The sequence below is a fragment of the Anser cygnoides genome, chromosome 4 (assembly GCF_040182565.1).
Source record: "Anser cygnoides isolate HZ-2024a breed goose chromosome 4, Taihu_goose_T2T_genome, whole genome shotgun sequence".
Lineage (NCBI taxonomy): Eukaryota > Metazoa > Chordata > Aves > Anseriformes > Anatidae > Anser > Anser cygnoides.
Window position 1 is genome coordinate 78,331,924 of NC_089876.1, and position 13,382 is coordinate 78,345,305.

At 35.4% G+C, this 13,382-nt stretch overlaps 2 protein-coding genes across 30 annotated transcripts in view; one reads left to right on the forward strand and one right to left on the reverse strand.

The window, feature by feature from the left end:
• The window catches only part of ANK2 (ankyrin 2), a 235,617-nt gene that overhangs the window by 196,426 nt on the left and 25,809 nt on the right, over positions 1-13,382 (forward strand). For 17 of the 21 annotated variants that reach the window (XM_066996871.1, XM_066996889.1, XM_066996870.1 and 14 more), the window contains 6 exons: positions 34-130; positions 4,607-4,835; positions 7,355-7,480; positions 9,809-9,931; positions 10,593-10,625; positions 12,625-12,646. In XM_066996871.1, the coding sequence (XP_066852972.1) occupies positions 34-130; positions 4,607-4,835; positions 7,355-7,480; positions 9,809-9,931; positions 10,593-10,625; positions 12,625-12,646 (630 nt within the window). The remainder of the gene's footprint in view (positions 1-33; positions 131-4,606; positions 4,836-7,354; positions 7,481-9,808; positions 9,932-10,592; positions 10,626-12,624; positions 12,647-13,382) is intronic. The other 4 variants (XM_066996873.1, XM_066996877.1, XM_066996879.1 and 1 more) reach the window with 1 other exon arrangement.
• Positions 2,900-13,382, reverse strand: part of CAMK2D (calcium/calmodulin dependent protein kinase II delta) — a 255,729-nt gene continuing 245,246 nt past the window's right edge. For 4 of the 9 annotated variants that reach the window (XM_066996895.1, XM_066996899.1, XM_066996894.1 and 1 more), the window contains exon 22: positions 2,910-3,011. The gene's annotated coding sequence lies outside the window, so the exon portion shown is untranslated. Of the gene's footprint in view, positions 3,012-13,382 lie in introns of all 9 variants that reach the window. The other 5 variants (XM_066996896.1, XM_048066363.2, XM_066996891.1 and 2 more) reach the window with 4 other exon arrangements.

Below are 13,382 nucleotides of genomic sequence, written 5' to 3' on the forward strand. Positions count from 1 at the left end.
TTTGTAATTCTTTTAAAACTACTGTCATTTCAGGAGGAACCACCCCTGCCCAATGGGAAGACATCACTGGAACAACACCACTCACATTTGTTAATGAATGTGTTTCCTTCACGACAAACGTGTCTGCCAGGTACCTATAAAAAAAACCCAAGTTTTACAGTGTTACTTTCAAGTGCCTGTCCTTTTTTTCCCTGTATGAATTTTGTTTGCAAGTGTTTCCTTTGAACTATTTCAGTTAATGGTGGAAGGAACATAGATGTTTTGTTTGTGCTGTGAATCCGTTGGCCAGGTATTTTGGAAGCTCTGAGCCTCCTAGCCCAGACAGAGGATGTGTGAGAGCTGTAAGCAGTAAAACCCTTACCAACTGAATGAAATTTATGCTTTTGTCATTTCCATCTCAGCCATTACTCCTCTGCAGTCAGTGCCTGCCGTGTTCCCAGAAATTAATTAATGATGTATTCATTTTTCTGAAATACTAATCTGAGGGCAGTTCAATTTTCAGGTAATTAGAAAAACCTGGTTTCATTTTGATTACCCCTACTCCTCAGATGCAGAAATAGGAAAATTTCCATGGAAATCCCTTATTTGGGTTGCTCATTATACATCTTATAAAAGATGTTACTTTCAGAATATCCAACAAATGAGAAATCAAGCCGAAAGATCTGTAGGCATACCAAATTGTGATCATGTAGAATCTCTTCTAACCATCTGTTCTTGTGATGAGATTGAACTGCTGTCTTTCTGGTAACTGCCAAACAGATTTTTGTTTAAAAAATATATTAGTTTCTATTCTGTTGATGATTTATATCACAGAAATGGACAAAAATCTCGATCTCTGTGACAGAGGATGCAGGCCAAGACCTGGAAAGTTTTAAATTTAGGGCTCATATTCTCATAAACAATTATAAAAATCTTGGATAACTGTGGAAATGTGACTAAGCCATGAAATTCAATGAATTTTCTTCAGTGCAAACATTAGAGGGAGAGTTATTACTATATATAACTGTATAACTAAGAGTTATTACTATTAGATTAGAATGTTTAATTAAACCTTTTATTCAATGTTAAAATGAGTTCAGCTCCAGCAGTCCATTAGGAGAAATAGAACATTATTTTTCGATACTTTGCCACTTTAGAGCTGTCTTCCAATGAAGTTGAATGCTTTGCTGATGCGCATTTCCTGTTTTTCAGTTCCTTTTTCTTTACTAACAATGACCACTAGAGGGAGATGTTCAAGTGTGTTTTAGCTCTCATCTGCTACCTGCAGTGTTCGTTTAACGGGAGAAGTTAAAGATTAATTTAGGAGCCAAGTGTGGAGACTGGATGCAAAGTCTGAGAGGTCAAAATCTCTAAAACTGTGAAGTCCCCAGCAGGACTGCACGTGAACCATAGCCAGAATGAGGGTGACAGTTTATAGAACTACAGCCCAGTATAAATATTAGTGGTGGATATTTCCTAATCCCCATGATGGCATTTCAATTGATTACTATTGCAATTAAGTAAGCTGGGTCCCATTTAGAGATTTTAATGAGTTTCACCTCTTCTTTGTTATCTAGCTAAGGGTTCAACAGAGTACTTAACCCAAACATGATTTTAAATGCTGTTAAAGTTAGAAAATGGGATATTTTTCATGTATTTACAGTCAGAGAATTACCATCTTTGCTGAAGGACAATTTACCTTGAATTTCTTCACTTGTACCCTGGTCTAAAAGTGCATCTGCCCTTTTAGCCTTGTGCTCTCCTGAGAATCAGCCGATGCCTGACTGTTTGCTATTCACAATAACTTATGTTTAATTAAATTGCTAGATGCACAACTATTTTCCCATTCATAAGACTAACTCTGTCTAAAATGAGCTTGAGAAACAGATACTTTTGTCTAAAATACATGTGAATTAAACTGCAGACTTTGAGGAATGGATGTTTTCCATTTCCTGAGCTGCATTTTTTTTTTTTTAAATTTAGTATCTGTTTTGGCTTTTTAGTCCCTGGTGTATGGAAGAAAATCATTTGAGCATATGGTGATTTCTCAGAGGATATAGCCTCTCCAGTTTGAGGCCAGCAGAGTATAATTCTTCCACACGCTAAAAGTAAAGTATCAGTATGCACAACCTTTATGTATCAAACATGCTTTCTCTCTTCAAACGTCATCAGCCTCTGTTTTTCAACTAGCCTGTTTGTTAAATGTTCCAAAGATAAGCACAGAATGATATTCACTATTATTCAACCAAAGGATGAGTAAGACCAGAAAAATCACACTTGAAAGGTATGTGTTGTGGGTTATAATACCATGTAATCTACAGTAAGTAATAAGCCCCCTGTAGATTATATCAGCTTCTGCAGCTTCTGTGGTGTCTTTGACCTCTCATGACTTCCTTCTCCATCGTACGGGTGTCAAACTCAGCCATACTTTCCACCCACACAAATAATTTTATTTAAATGAAATGTCATCAGCTCCAGAGAGAAACTAAATGAAGTGATATCTGAGAAAGAAGGCAATACATGTTACTCATTGCAAAATGTTTGGTACATTTCTGCTGGTATGTTTTGTGACTAGAAAATAAAAGTATTAGAATTATAGATTATAAAACTTATTTTAAGTGAAAGTTGTTATCTTTACAAAAGAACAATTCAGTTGTCTTTAGAAGGGTATAAGGAAATTCTGTCATTTTTTTTATTACTGGGCAATGCCGTCCTGGCCTGACTGGCCCAAAGAAAGGGTAAAGTTCCTGTAGCTTTCAGTGAAGAGGAGGGGAGCTGTTCTGGAGGCTGAAGTTCCAGACATGAATTGCACATCCACGGTGTATGTCTTTGATAACTTTGTACATTTGCAGGTATGTATTGAGGTGGTTTGTTGCGATTCACATGTAGTAGCAGTAGGAAGTACTCACCCTACGGAGACGCAGTTATTTATTCTAGTAGTATTTGCCTGTTGCTTTGAATACCTTCAGATATGACTTGTGGTGCAGAGTCACAGACAGGGAGCCATCAGCATAGAAGATGCAATGTATATTCTAGAAAGAAATCATCATTAAATTGAATGTTAGAAACCATGATACAAAGTGAGTCAGTGGTGATCACAGCCTCTGTGAAGCAAGGGCGTAGTAGCAATCAGATTTGGATGTACCTGCTTTGGGGGTCTTCAAAATATATATCACTCAAGTATAGAAATATGCGTATATATCCCCGTTCTTCAATATGCCCCAAAAAACTGCACAAAATCAAAGTTAAGTCTCTGACTGAATTCACATAAGAAGCATTTTGATTTTTGAATCAGTAGGACATTTTAGGCTACCTAGTAGGAAAAAAGCAAGTGTTTTAGGCAAAACATCTTAACATTTCAGCTGTGAGAGGTGGAGGTTCTAGAACAGACTGAAGCATTAGCTACTCATGCCAAAACCACTTCAGTCTCCTGTTCCTCATCATTAAAAATTCAGGAAACTTTCACCACATCCCTGCTGGGAGTAAAAAATTGTACGCAAATCAGTAACACCCAGTTGCAGCATACTGACATATCCAGTGCTTAACAGGAAATTATACAATATCTAGGAAAATATAAGGGGGCTAAAAATAAAAGGCTGAAATTGCTTACTCTGTAGTTTAACGATGCAGTTATAGCCTGGAAGAGACATGACAGGATTGGCATTTGACTAGTTAGATGTAAGCAATTTTACTAAGATTTTTTATGAGACATGAGTCTCTTGTGCATCATCAGATGTTTAGCAGCAACCAGCTGCCAAAAAGATAGTGTATTTATTTCTCTGGATGAAAGGCACCTATTGCAAACTTACGTTTAAGGGGATATCTGAACTGTACACTTGGAGCACACCCTTCCCTACTTACTTTCTGCTTAGAAATCAAGGAATGACCGGATAAGTAAGTAAAGACAAATTCAGAGACCTTTTGGGTGTCTCTAGACCTGGTGATATGATCAATCACCATTTCAAACATATCACCAGAAACTGTTGAAAGTGATGGAAAGCAGAGACCACCAAGCTTAGTCTAGAAAAGATTCAGTTCTTGGTAAAAGAAGCCAAAAAGTTGATCACATATTCTTACTAGAAAGAATAAATTCCAATGAAAACAAAGTTGAGGCCATAGCCTACTTTTGAATAAAGGAAAAGAAATATTTATTGGATACTGTGATAAATCCCCAGATCTCAGTAAGCCATCTATAATTGTTTAACTATTATAAACATATTTTTAAATGTAATATATTTTATAAACATAAGAATACAAGCAGGTTCATGCATTTAAAGTGTTTAAAAGCCAGTCATGTAACTGGAAGCAAATGAGCTTCCAAGTGAGTGAGATCATATCAGAAACATGAACAACGGCCTGGCATTTGTACAGCAGGAGATCCTACGAAAAGTCTGCATCTGGTATTTTGGAGCGTAAGTTCAAATGCTTTTGCTGTTGATTTTGCTTCATGCTCCTAAAGCAGAGGAGGGCTGCTGCCAGCACTCCTAAGCTATTCTTCCCAAATGGTAACTATTTTTCTTTTATTCAATCAGTCTGGTTGCCAGCTAATGCCACAAAGGTGGAAAATATGTAATTTTGTTGTTTAAATCTTTGCATTGATTATCCAACTTTTCATTTTAATTTACAGATTTTGGTTGATAGACTGTCGACAGACACAAGAATCTGTTACTTTTGCTTCCCAAGTGTACAGAGAGATTATCTGTGTCCCCTACATGGCCAAATTTGTGGTGTTTGCCAAATCACATGATCCCATTGAAGCACGGTTAAGATGTTTTTGCATGACAGACGACAAGGTGGATAAAACTCTAGAACAACAAGAAAATTTTGCTGAAGTTGCCAGAAGCAGAGATGTAGAGGTACTGTACAAGAATCTTAAACACTTTTCTCCATTTTCTAATGTCTGCTTTTAAGCTACTGTTTTCTGCCTACTGCCTGCTACAAGGAGTGAAAAGTAAAAAGGCCAACAAATGCAGTATCACGCGTCATGATAAGATGCAAGCTTTGCCTTTTGGCAGATGCAAGGTAACAGGAACTGCCAGATATGAGTGACCAAATCGTATTTGCAGTGGGCCATTGCTGACCTGATAGTCCACAGGGCTAGTTGGAAGGTTATCTATATTCAGTTGTCTACGTTTGGGTCTTTCGGTCATCTGGTTAGCTGATGTTAGAAAGGGATTCCCTTTGGCAAAACTGCATTTTTTGCTTTCTCCATAGTCTCCATAGCATCACTGGCATTTTAAGGGAACATCCAATGTGTTCTCAGGGAAGTCCTCAGAAAAAAAAAAAAAAAAAAGAGGAGCTGGAACATTAAACTGGATGCAAGGGGAGAGTAAATATGGGAGTGAGCTGGTTCAGTCTGAGCTCTCTGTTATAGACTTAAGACTTACTTAGAAGATCTATACGACAAAACTGCATTGAAAGAATTTGGTTTCCCAAGTTGCCTTTTTATGGTGGACCCGTTAAACAGTTACACTTAGAAACTGGACTGATTTTATGCTAGGAAATTGTGTAGTAAAATGAAGTCGGCCATTACCATTTAGTCCAGCAGTTCCTTGTTCTTTGTCCTGCTTTTCTCTGGTGTCAGGGCCAGTATTTCTTTAACTCAAAGATTGAAAATTAGAGCAGCATCTTCCAACTAACTATTATGAAATCTACTTTTATGTGGGGAAGCAACACCAACATTTTGAGGTTGCTAGTTGTACAAGAAGGAGGAGAGGCGCTTTCTATGGCTTTTACTTAAAAAAAAAAAAAAAAAAAAGCTATAGCTTCTAAGAATTGTGCATAGCCGTAGAGCTTGGCTAGGGTTTTAGGTGCACAGGACCCAAGACTGAAGTAAGTCACTTTAAAAGTTCGCTGATTGATAGATATAGCTGATAGGTATTTTAAATGGACTTTTTGCCTCAGGTAGCTCAAACTAAGTTCTATGGATGTAGGCTAGTCCTGAGTTTAGTCCGAGTACATTGAGGTTTTTTCTCTGATGGTCAGCGTTGATTACTTAAGTTTTAATTAGCTCTGTAACAAACTGTTGGGAGATAACTTGAATTTCTTAGTTATTCCAGTAACTTCCTCTTAGAGGAATATCTATGTAAAGGTGAGTTTTGGAGTGGTGTGCTTTCCTAAACAGTTACGTTTCCTGAGCCCCGATACTAACTGGGTGTTATGAGAAAAGGGGAGAAAAATCAAAGACATAAAGGGTAGGAATTGTCAACTTCTGATAACTCCATAAATGCATATTACTAACCAAAAAGGCACTCAACAGTAGTCACATTTTATCAGCGTATTTGCTACAAAGAGGTTACTGTGCTTTACAAAAAAATTCATGTCTGTTGCAGAACAGGCAAAGGTTTTTCTATATGGGATCCAACAAACTGCCTGCCTTTTTTTTTCCTCTGTATCTGTCAGCTTCCTCAGAAGAAATGACAAATTGTAAATGCATTAAGTACGTGAATGGCATATTCTTCTGCTTAGCAGTATGGTCTTACTATGGTGGTTTTTTTTCCATGACTGAACCCCGCCTTTAAAAATATTTGTCCTCAGTGTTCCTGAAGCTCTGACAGGCATTTGTTGTGCAGAGCACCTAGATAAAATACGGGCTCATAAAATTGAATGGTAAGGCTGAATTTCTGGGAACTAATGAGGAGATATTAATGTACTGGTGATTTGAAGGCAACGGCTCCAAAATTGGTAAGATGAGATTTAAACATGTGGAAGGGCCACACAAATAGCAATCCAAAGATGTAAGCAGTATCATTATATGGGCATTTTGGTTGCTTCAGGCCTGACTTTCAAAAGCTCTAGACCTTCCCAAATCCAGTCAAAGTGAAATCTACTAACATATACTGTCTTTACCTGCTGCAACAGGATGTTGCAAGTTGATTAAACTCATAGGTAGTGTAATTTAGAAAGTTTTTGCATTGTTTAGGAAGGTCCTGTGCAACTTCACGATATTTACAAACAGGCTTATTATCCTACCATTCAAATCTAGGATTTCTGCTTTGAATGCTGAAGAAAATGTGGTTTTTTGGCTATTGTGATGAGCCCAGGTTAGTGAATTATGCTAAAATTTAATCCAATTAAAAATAAAAATATATTAAGAAATGATAATTTGCACAGATTCATGACATCGAATGCTCATTTTGTCATTTATAGTGTCACAGTATTGTTACCAAATTAACAACATATTCCAGTTAGAATTTAATAGTCTGAAATGTTTCCACAGATTTTAGGTGACTGTTTCTAACAAACCTTGCAAATGCTGACAGGTCAAGTCCTAGAAATGTAAGAAATTGATCTAAACTACTGTAGATTTATGCTGAAGGATCCTAGTCCATGACTGTGGTTAATTATTGCTTTGTTTCTTTTTCATTTCCAATAGGTATTAGAAGGAAAACCCATCTATGTTGACTGTTTTGGCAATTTGGTGCCATTAACAAAGAGCGGGCAACATCATATATTCAGTTTTTTTGCCTTCAAAGAAAACAGACTTCCCCTGTTCGTTAAGGTAATGTTAATATATGAGCTATGGATAATAATTTTATTTTTGTCTAATTATGAGTTTGTGATAAAATTAGCAGACTGAATGGTCAGATTTTTTTTCTTTTACCATCATGGATTAAACATTGACTTGGGTAGTTAAAACCTACCAAATCTATGGAAATAGCTATCTGAAATTTATTAAAAATTTGCTCTAAATACAGTTATCTGTCTCTACACATTTTACCCTACATTTGTCAATACGGATAGGGCTGTAAACACAGATGTAAGTGTTCTTCAACTAATCATACTCTGCAGTAGCTATGGAAAACTTGCTTGGGAGCTCAGTAAGAAAAGCATGGGTCCTTTTTAGATATTTGGAGTTGTACCTAAGGTTACAATGACTTTCCGCATTATAGCGTATTTGTTTGTAGTGTTCTGGAAAATTCTCGTTTCTGGATGCAGTTAATTTATCCTCAGTCAAAAGTTAACAAAGAAGGAAAGGTTGGACGTGGTGCTTAGAGACATGGTTTAATGGGTGACATTGGTGGTAGGGGGATGGTTGGACCAGATGATGTTGAAGGTCTTTTCCAACCCTGCGTCTGTGATCCTAAGGTTAACTTAAAAGATTGTTTTCAAAAAATACAGTAAAACTATGGAAAAATGAAGTAATTAATTTTGATAAAGTCCAACTGTAACCTAGTTTTATCCCCATAGCATATATTATGCATATATATATGTGTGTGTGTATATATATATATGCTTATATATAGCATATAAGAATATATACCCCATCCTTATGGGTCCCTTCCAACTCGGGATATTCTATGATTCTATGATTATGCTGGTATTCTATTGTAAAATCTTTTATGTGAGTAGAAAAGTCTGTTACACCAAAGCCCAAACAAAAAACACGTTCAGCAAAAATGAACTAATGTGTTGTCCCTAGCTTTGGAACCAGCAACGTAAACACCATGGGCCACAGAGCTCCTTTGCTTCTTTCATGAGATGTGTAGGGAGCAGATGTGAAAGAAGTGTGGTCTGTGCTAGCAGCAGAGGGGGCCGCTGCCTCTGAACCACCACCACCTTCTTTTCTGGATGGAGAGATTTAGAGGGCTCTGCAAACATCTTCCAACAAACTGTGTTCTCCTTCTGCTGGCTCATCCTGGCTACAACAGAGCCATTATGTAAAACAGTTTTAGAGAAATACTTTATGAAGAGAAACTTCCAAAAAGCGAAGAAAGGAAAATCAACCCACTCATGTCATTAAATTTACTCTATGTTTCTAGACAACTTTTAAACTCTCTTCCTCCTCCTCCTCAGTGATTTTTTTAAAGCTTTTTTAAATGTAGAACTCTATCTACGCCAGCACCTATCTGGCTTTGCATATTTTTCTCCATGGTGGATTTTCCAAAATGTGTTCAAAAACATCTGGCTTTGCATCTAATATTTTCAGTCTGATAAGATTAATGCCCATGTATCCAGTTGTATCATCTTTATCTGTTCAGAAGATGAAGAATGAGGTAATGCTTTGTTGTATTTCTCCTGTGACATTATGTTTAGTCCTCCTGACATTACGTACAAAAGCTAGAACAGCATCACCATTATCTTAAGTTCTAAGTGCTTACACTTGTTTCTGCTGCCAGCTGTGAAACAGAGGTTTTTCTGATTCATTGCAAAATGTTAGAGTATAACATGCTGTAGTATCATTTGTAGATTGTCACAGTCACACCTAGCAATGTATTCCAGCAAATGTCTTCAGTGTAAGAACAGGATTTATTGATACATTTGAGAGAACATTTTGCAAAAGCAGAAATTAAGTGTAATCTTTCACTATTTTCAGCCTCTCAGCCGAAAGAGTAGCCAAATGAACAAACACAATATTTAATACCAAAATTTTGAGCAAAACTTTATCGCTAATATCAGCATAAATACGCATGCTTGCCATATGGTTTATTTTATAACCTAATAGAAAATGAGTCTTTGTTATTACTACAAAGTTTGGGGATTGTTTCAGTGAAAAACAGGTATTGTAAGTTATCACAGAAACCTTATCGTAACAGAATGTGTCTGTTCTTTTAAGATGATTACAGCATTACCACTGACTTCTGTAAATAAGTTTCTAATGTCTAAGCCTGTTTGTAGTTGCGTTTTCTCTTGCTTTAACACACAAATCCATCCATATATACATTTACAAACAAGTGGGAAAATAACAACAAAACATATTATTTTTGCCTACATTATTTTTTCTCCCACATCTAGCCTCTTTCTGCTGAATAACTTTGAGTGGTGCAAGTAGTTTAAATGGGAAAATAGCAAACTAACAGATGCTATGTCTATATGGTTCCTCAACCAGGTGCGAGATACCACTCAAGAACCCTGTGGACGGTTATCATTCATGAAGGAGCCCAAATCTACAAGAGGTCTTGTTCATCAAGCCATATGTAATTTAAACATCACTTTACCTGTTTACACAAAGGTACTGTGAAATGATACTGATCTATCGTAATCAGCATTGTAACAACCAAGAAATGAGTAGGAGGAAAAAAATATAGGTAAAGCTTTATAGTCAGGTATTTTAAAGAGTCATTTTTTGCCATTGTGTGGTAAGTAGGACTCGTTACTGTCCTTGTCAGTTTAGGAGCTCTATGCCTTTTAGTAATGCATTAGGCTGTTTGACCAAAATGTTATCTGTGTTTTTCATTTTTTTCTTCAGTGTTTTCAGCATGTAATACAATTTTATTGTAGCGTTTTTGTATAATTTATAAATAAGATGTCTCAAGATATTTTCAATCTAAACAAGTAACTTTTAAATCTATTTTAAATGTTTATTCATGCCAACTTACAGGTGCAAAAGCATGCATAAATGACAAGTTTTAGGACATATAAGGATCATGAAGTCTAACATCCAGAAGCAATGTTTCTGTCTGTAATTTGCTTGATGCTATAGCATTTTGTGTTTTGCAATGGCAATACAGAGTTCTGCCACCTTTCACACAAGAAATCAATTGCAGAAACGTACTGCATAGTCTTCTGTTAAGTGTTGTATGAAGTTATTTTTTGCTACTCTTTTCTTCTAAAAAATGTGTATTTTGCCTGCTCTGTTTTCCCCTTCTTGCATGGCATTTTGGAACTGAAAGGAATCAGAATCAGATCAAGAACAAGAAGAAGAGGTAATGTTTCTAATAACAGCATGTCATTGCTTATGCATACTGCTAAAATACATCTAATAGATACAACTTAAAAGATTAAATCTATAGTGATTTAAAAGGATCTTCCACAGGAACACTTCTAGAATTTACTGAGTTTAATTTTCCCATAGATAAAAGTAAAGTTTTATTGATTCAGCTCCACTGATTTTAGAGATGTATAATAGTACATTTTCTTTTCAAAGCAGTTTATAAACATTTTTAAAATTACTCTGTCTAGAGTAGGTCATGTCAATGGATTTATTTAATTTATATTCTCCTCAGCACACAAAAAAATGGGAAGTGGTGTTGATTTTCTGATTCTGACAATTATCCCAAATCCTAAAAATAACGTAGGGGTGCAAATGTTATTAGCTGTGGATCTGGAACATTTTTGTTTAACCTGGTATCTATTGTCAGAAGCTAATTCCCATTATATATATTAAACAGAAACATTATCAGATGATGATTCAATTTCATCATGAAAGAACAAAACTAATTATTTTAGCCTCTATAATGCTGTTTATGCATTTCCAGTGAAGTCCCAAAAAGTTGTTTTTAACAAATCTGTACTCTGTAAAAACCAGGTAGAAGATATTGGAAAATTATTTTTCCAAACATTTATGAATTCTTATACTTTCATGTAAGATGCTAAACCACAAAAAGACAAGGTCATTGGTGGCTAAAGACATCTTTGCATTTTTAAAGCAAATTAAAAATTCATTATGTTAATAATAATATTTAGTGTGCTGACATAATTCCAGATTGATTTGGAGGAACGTAAAATAAGGGAAATTAAATTATGCTAAGTGTGAGGTTTAATAACATTAAGGCCTAAGTGATTACAAGGTGTGTATGACCATGTAAGTCTTGCCAATGGTTTACTTACATTCATTTTCCGTGTCTGGAAAAGCAAGAATTAGTAAGATCTTACCTGAGACAATAAATAGCATTTATTTTGGTAAAGAATACTTTTAAACAAAAGTGGGCTTTTTCAATACTCACTAAAGTATATCTGGCGGGCTTTCACTTACCTTGTATGTTGGATTTATCAACAGTACTGCATAACTGATTTTCATTCCTCTCAGTCATCCTATTACCACAAGTTTGGCAGAGAAAATTAAATGTGTAGTGCTACTTCTAACTTTGTCTGCATACTTTTGCACATCCAGGTTTGCCCATCAAAAGTCTTTTCCTTATGGGGACAAATGATCATGCTAGCAGAACTGAAAAAAAGAGTCAAACGACAGGGCAACTTGAAAAGTTTGCTCCTTGAATTTTCAGTCTGGCATTGATTTTTTTTTCATGTTTTTCTCAGCAAAGACTATGTTTTCTTTTGAAAGAAAACAAATTATATGTCCCTTTTAATCTATATGCTCTGAAAAAAATAAATCAATCAAAAAGATGGCTTCTGAGGGCTATCACTGCTTCCATTCAGAGGTATCAATGGATAATATTAGCATTAAATCCTAGGCAGTAGTAAGTCTGCTGTCCTTTTCGCACCTGCTTTTCATCATCACAAAAGCAGAGACAAAATGCAAACTGTGATCTCAGAACGAATATACACAAGGAAATTGGGACTAAAGCATGCTAGGTGCCATCCAGCTGGGGCATACGCTTTCAGATGACCGTATTGGACTTTTCCCTTTAATGAAAAGAAACGAATTAGGAACAATGCAACAACACACCCAATAATGCAAAAGTTTGGGCCCTCTGTGCTGCTAGTCCCATTGATATAAAATACATTGCAAGATTTTTCATGTACTAGACTATAACTATAGCAAAGTAAACATTTTTCTGTTATTAGAAACACTAAATATGTTAAATTATGCATACCATTATCATAAATACATTCTCAGTTCTAAGTCAGTGTGTCTGTGTTTCTTGATATACTTAGTGATTTGACTCAAGCAGTATTACTAGTGAATGAGTATATATTTATTGTATTGCAACTTTTTAATTTTCCCCTTTTTTTCTTTTCCAGGTTGATATGACTTCAGAAAAAAGTAAGACTTATTTTTTTTTTAATACTGTAATGCAGTTCGTGTGAAAGATTGTTAAAAATAAAGATAAGCATGAAAGAGAGCTAAGCTTTAACAGCTATTGCTAATAACATCAATACTTAAAAAATGTAATAGAAAACAATGTAATATCAAAAGTTATCCAATTAAATACATTTTAACATATAAATTAACAAGTAATACAATTTAAAACAGTTTTTCTAAGCATTTACTTTCCTTTGACATCCCTAGTGATCCCGCTATTGCTATTTTGCTTGTATGAATGCTCATCCCTCCATTTTTTGTCCATTTGTTGATACACATTGTTGCCATTTGAGATAAATGACAGTATCATTTTTAACAAAAATATGATTAATATCCTAATATATTTCATTAAACTCATGAAATATAAGCATGCAAAAAAGTGATACTGTCCAAAGTAATCAGACTGTTTAACCCTCCCTTCCCGCCCTTTACTGTGGTGAAATATGACTGGAAATGTAACTGTAAGCTTGGTGTACCATATAAACCCTCCATATATACAGAATCAATCCATTATTATTAGAATCTGAGGGTGAGTGGTTCATAGTGCCAAAGATCTCCTTTAATGAAGATGTAAATCAAACAATATATATTTAATATGAAGTACGTCTCTAGTAAGAAATCACTGCATTTGAAAACAGCTCTTAAATCTATTTAGGAAAAGAATGACTTTTGTTTACAGTTTAAAGTGCAATTTCTT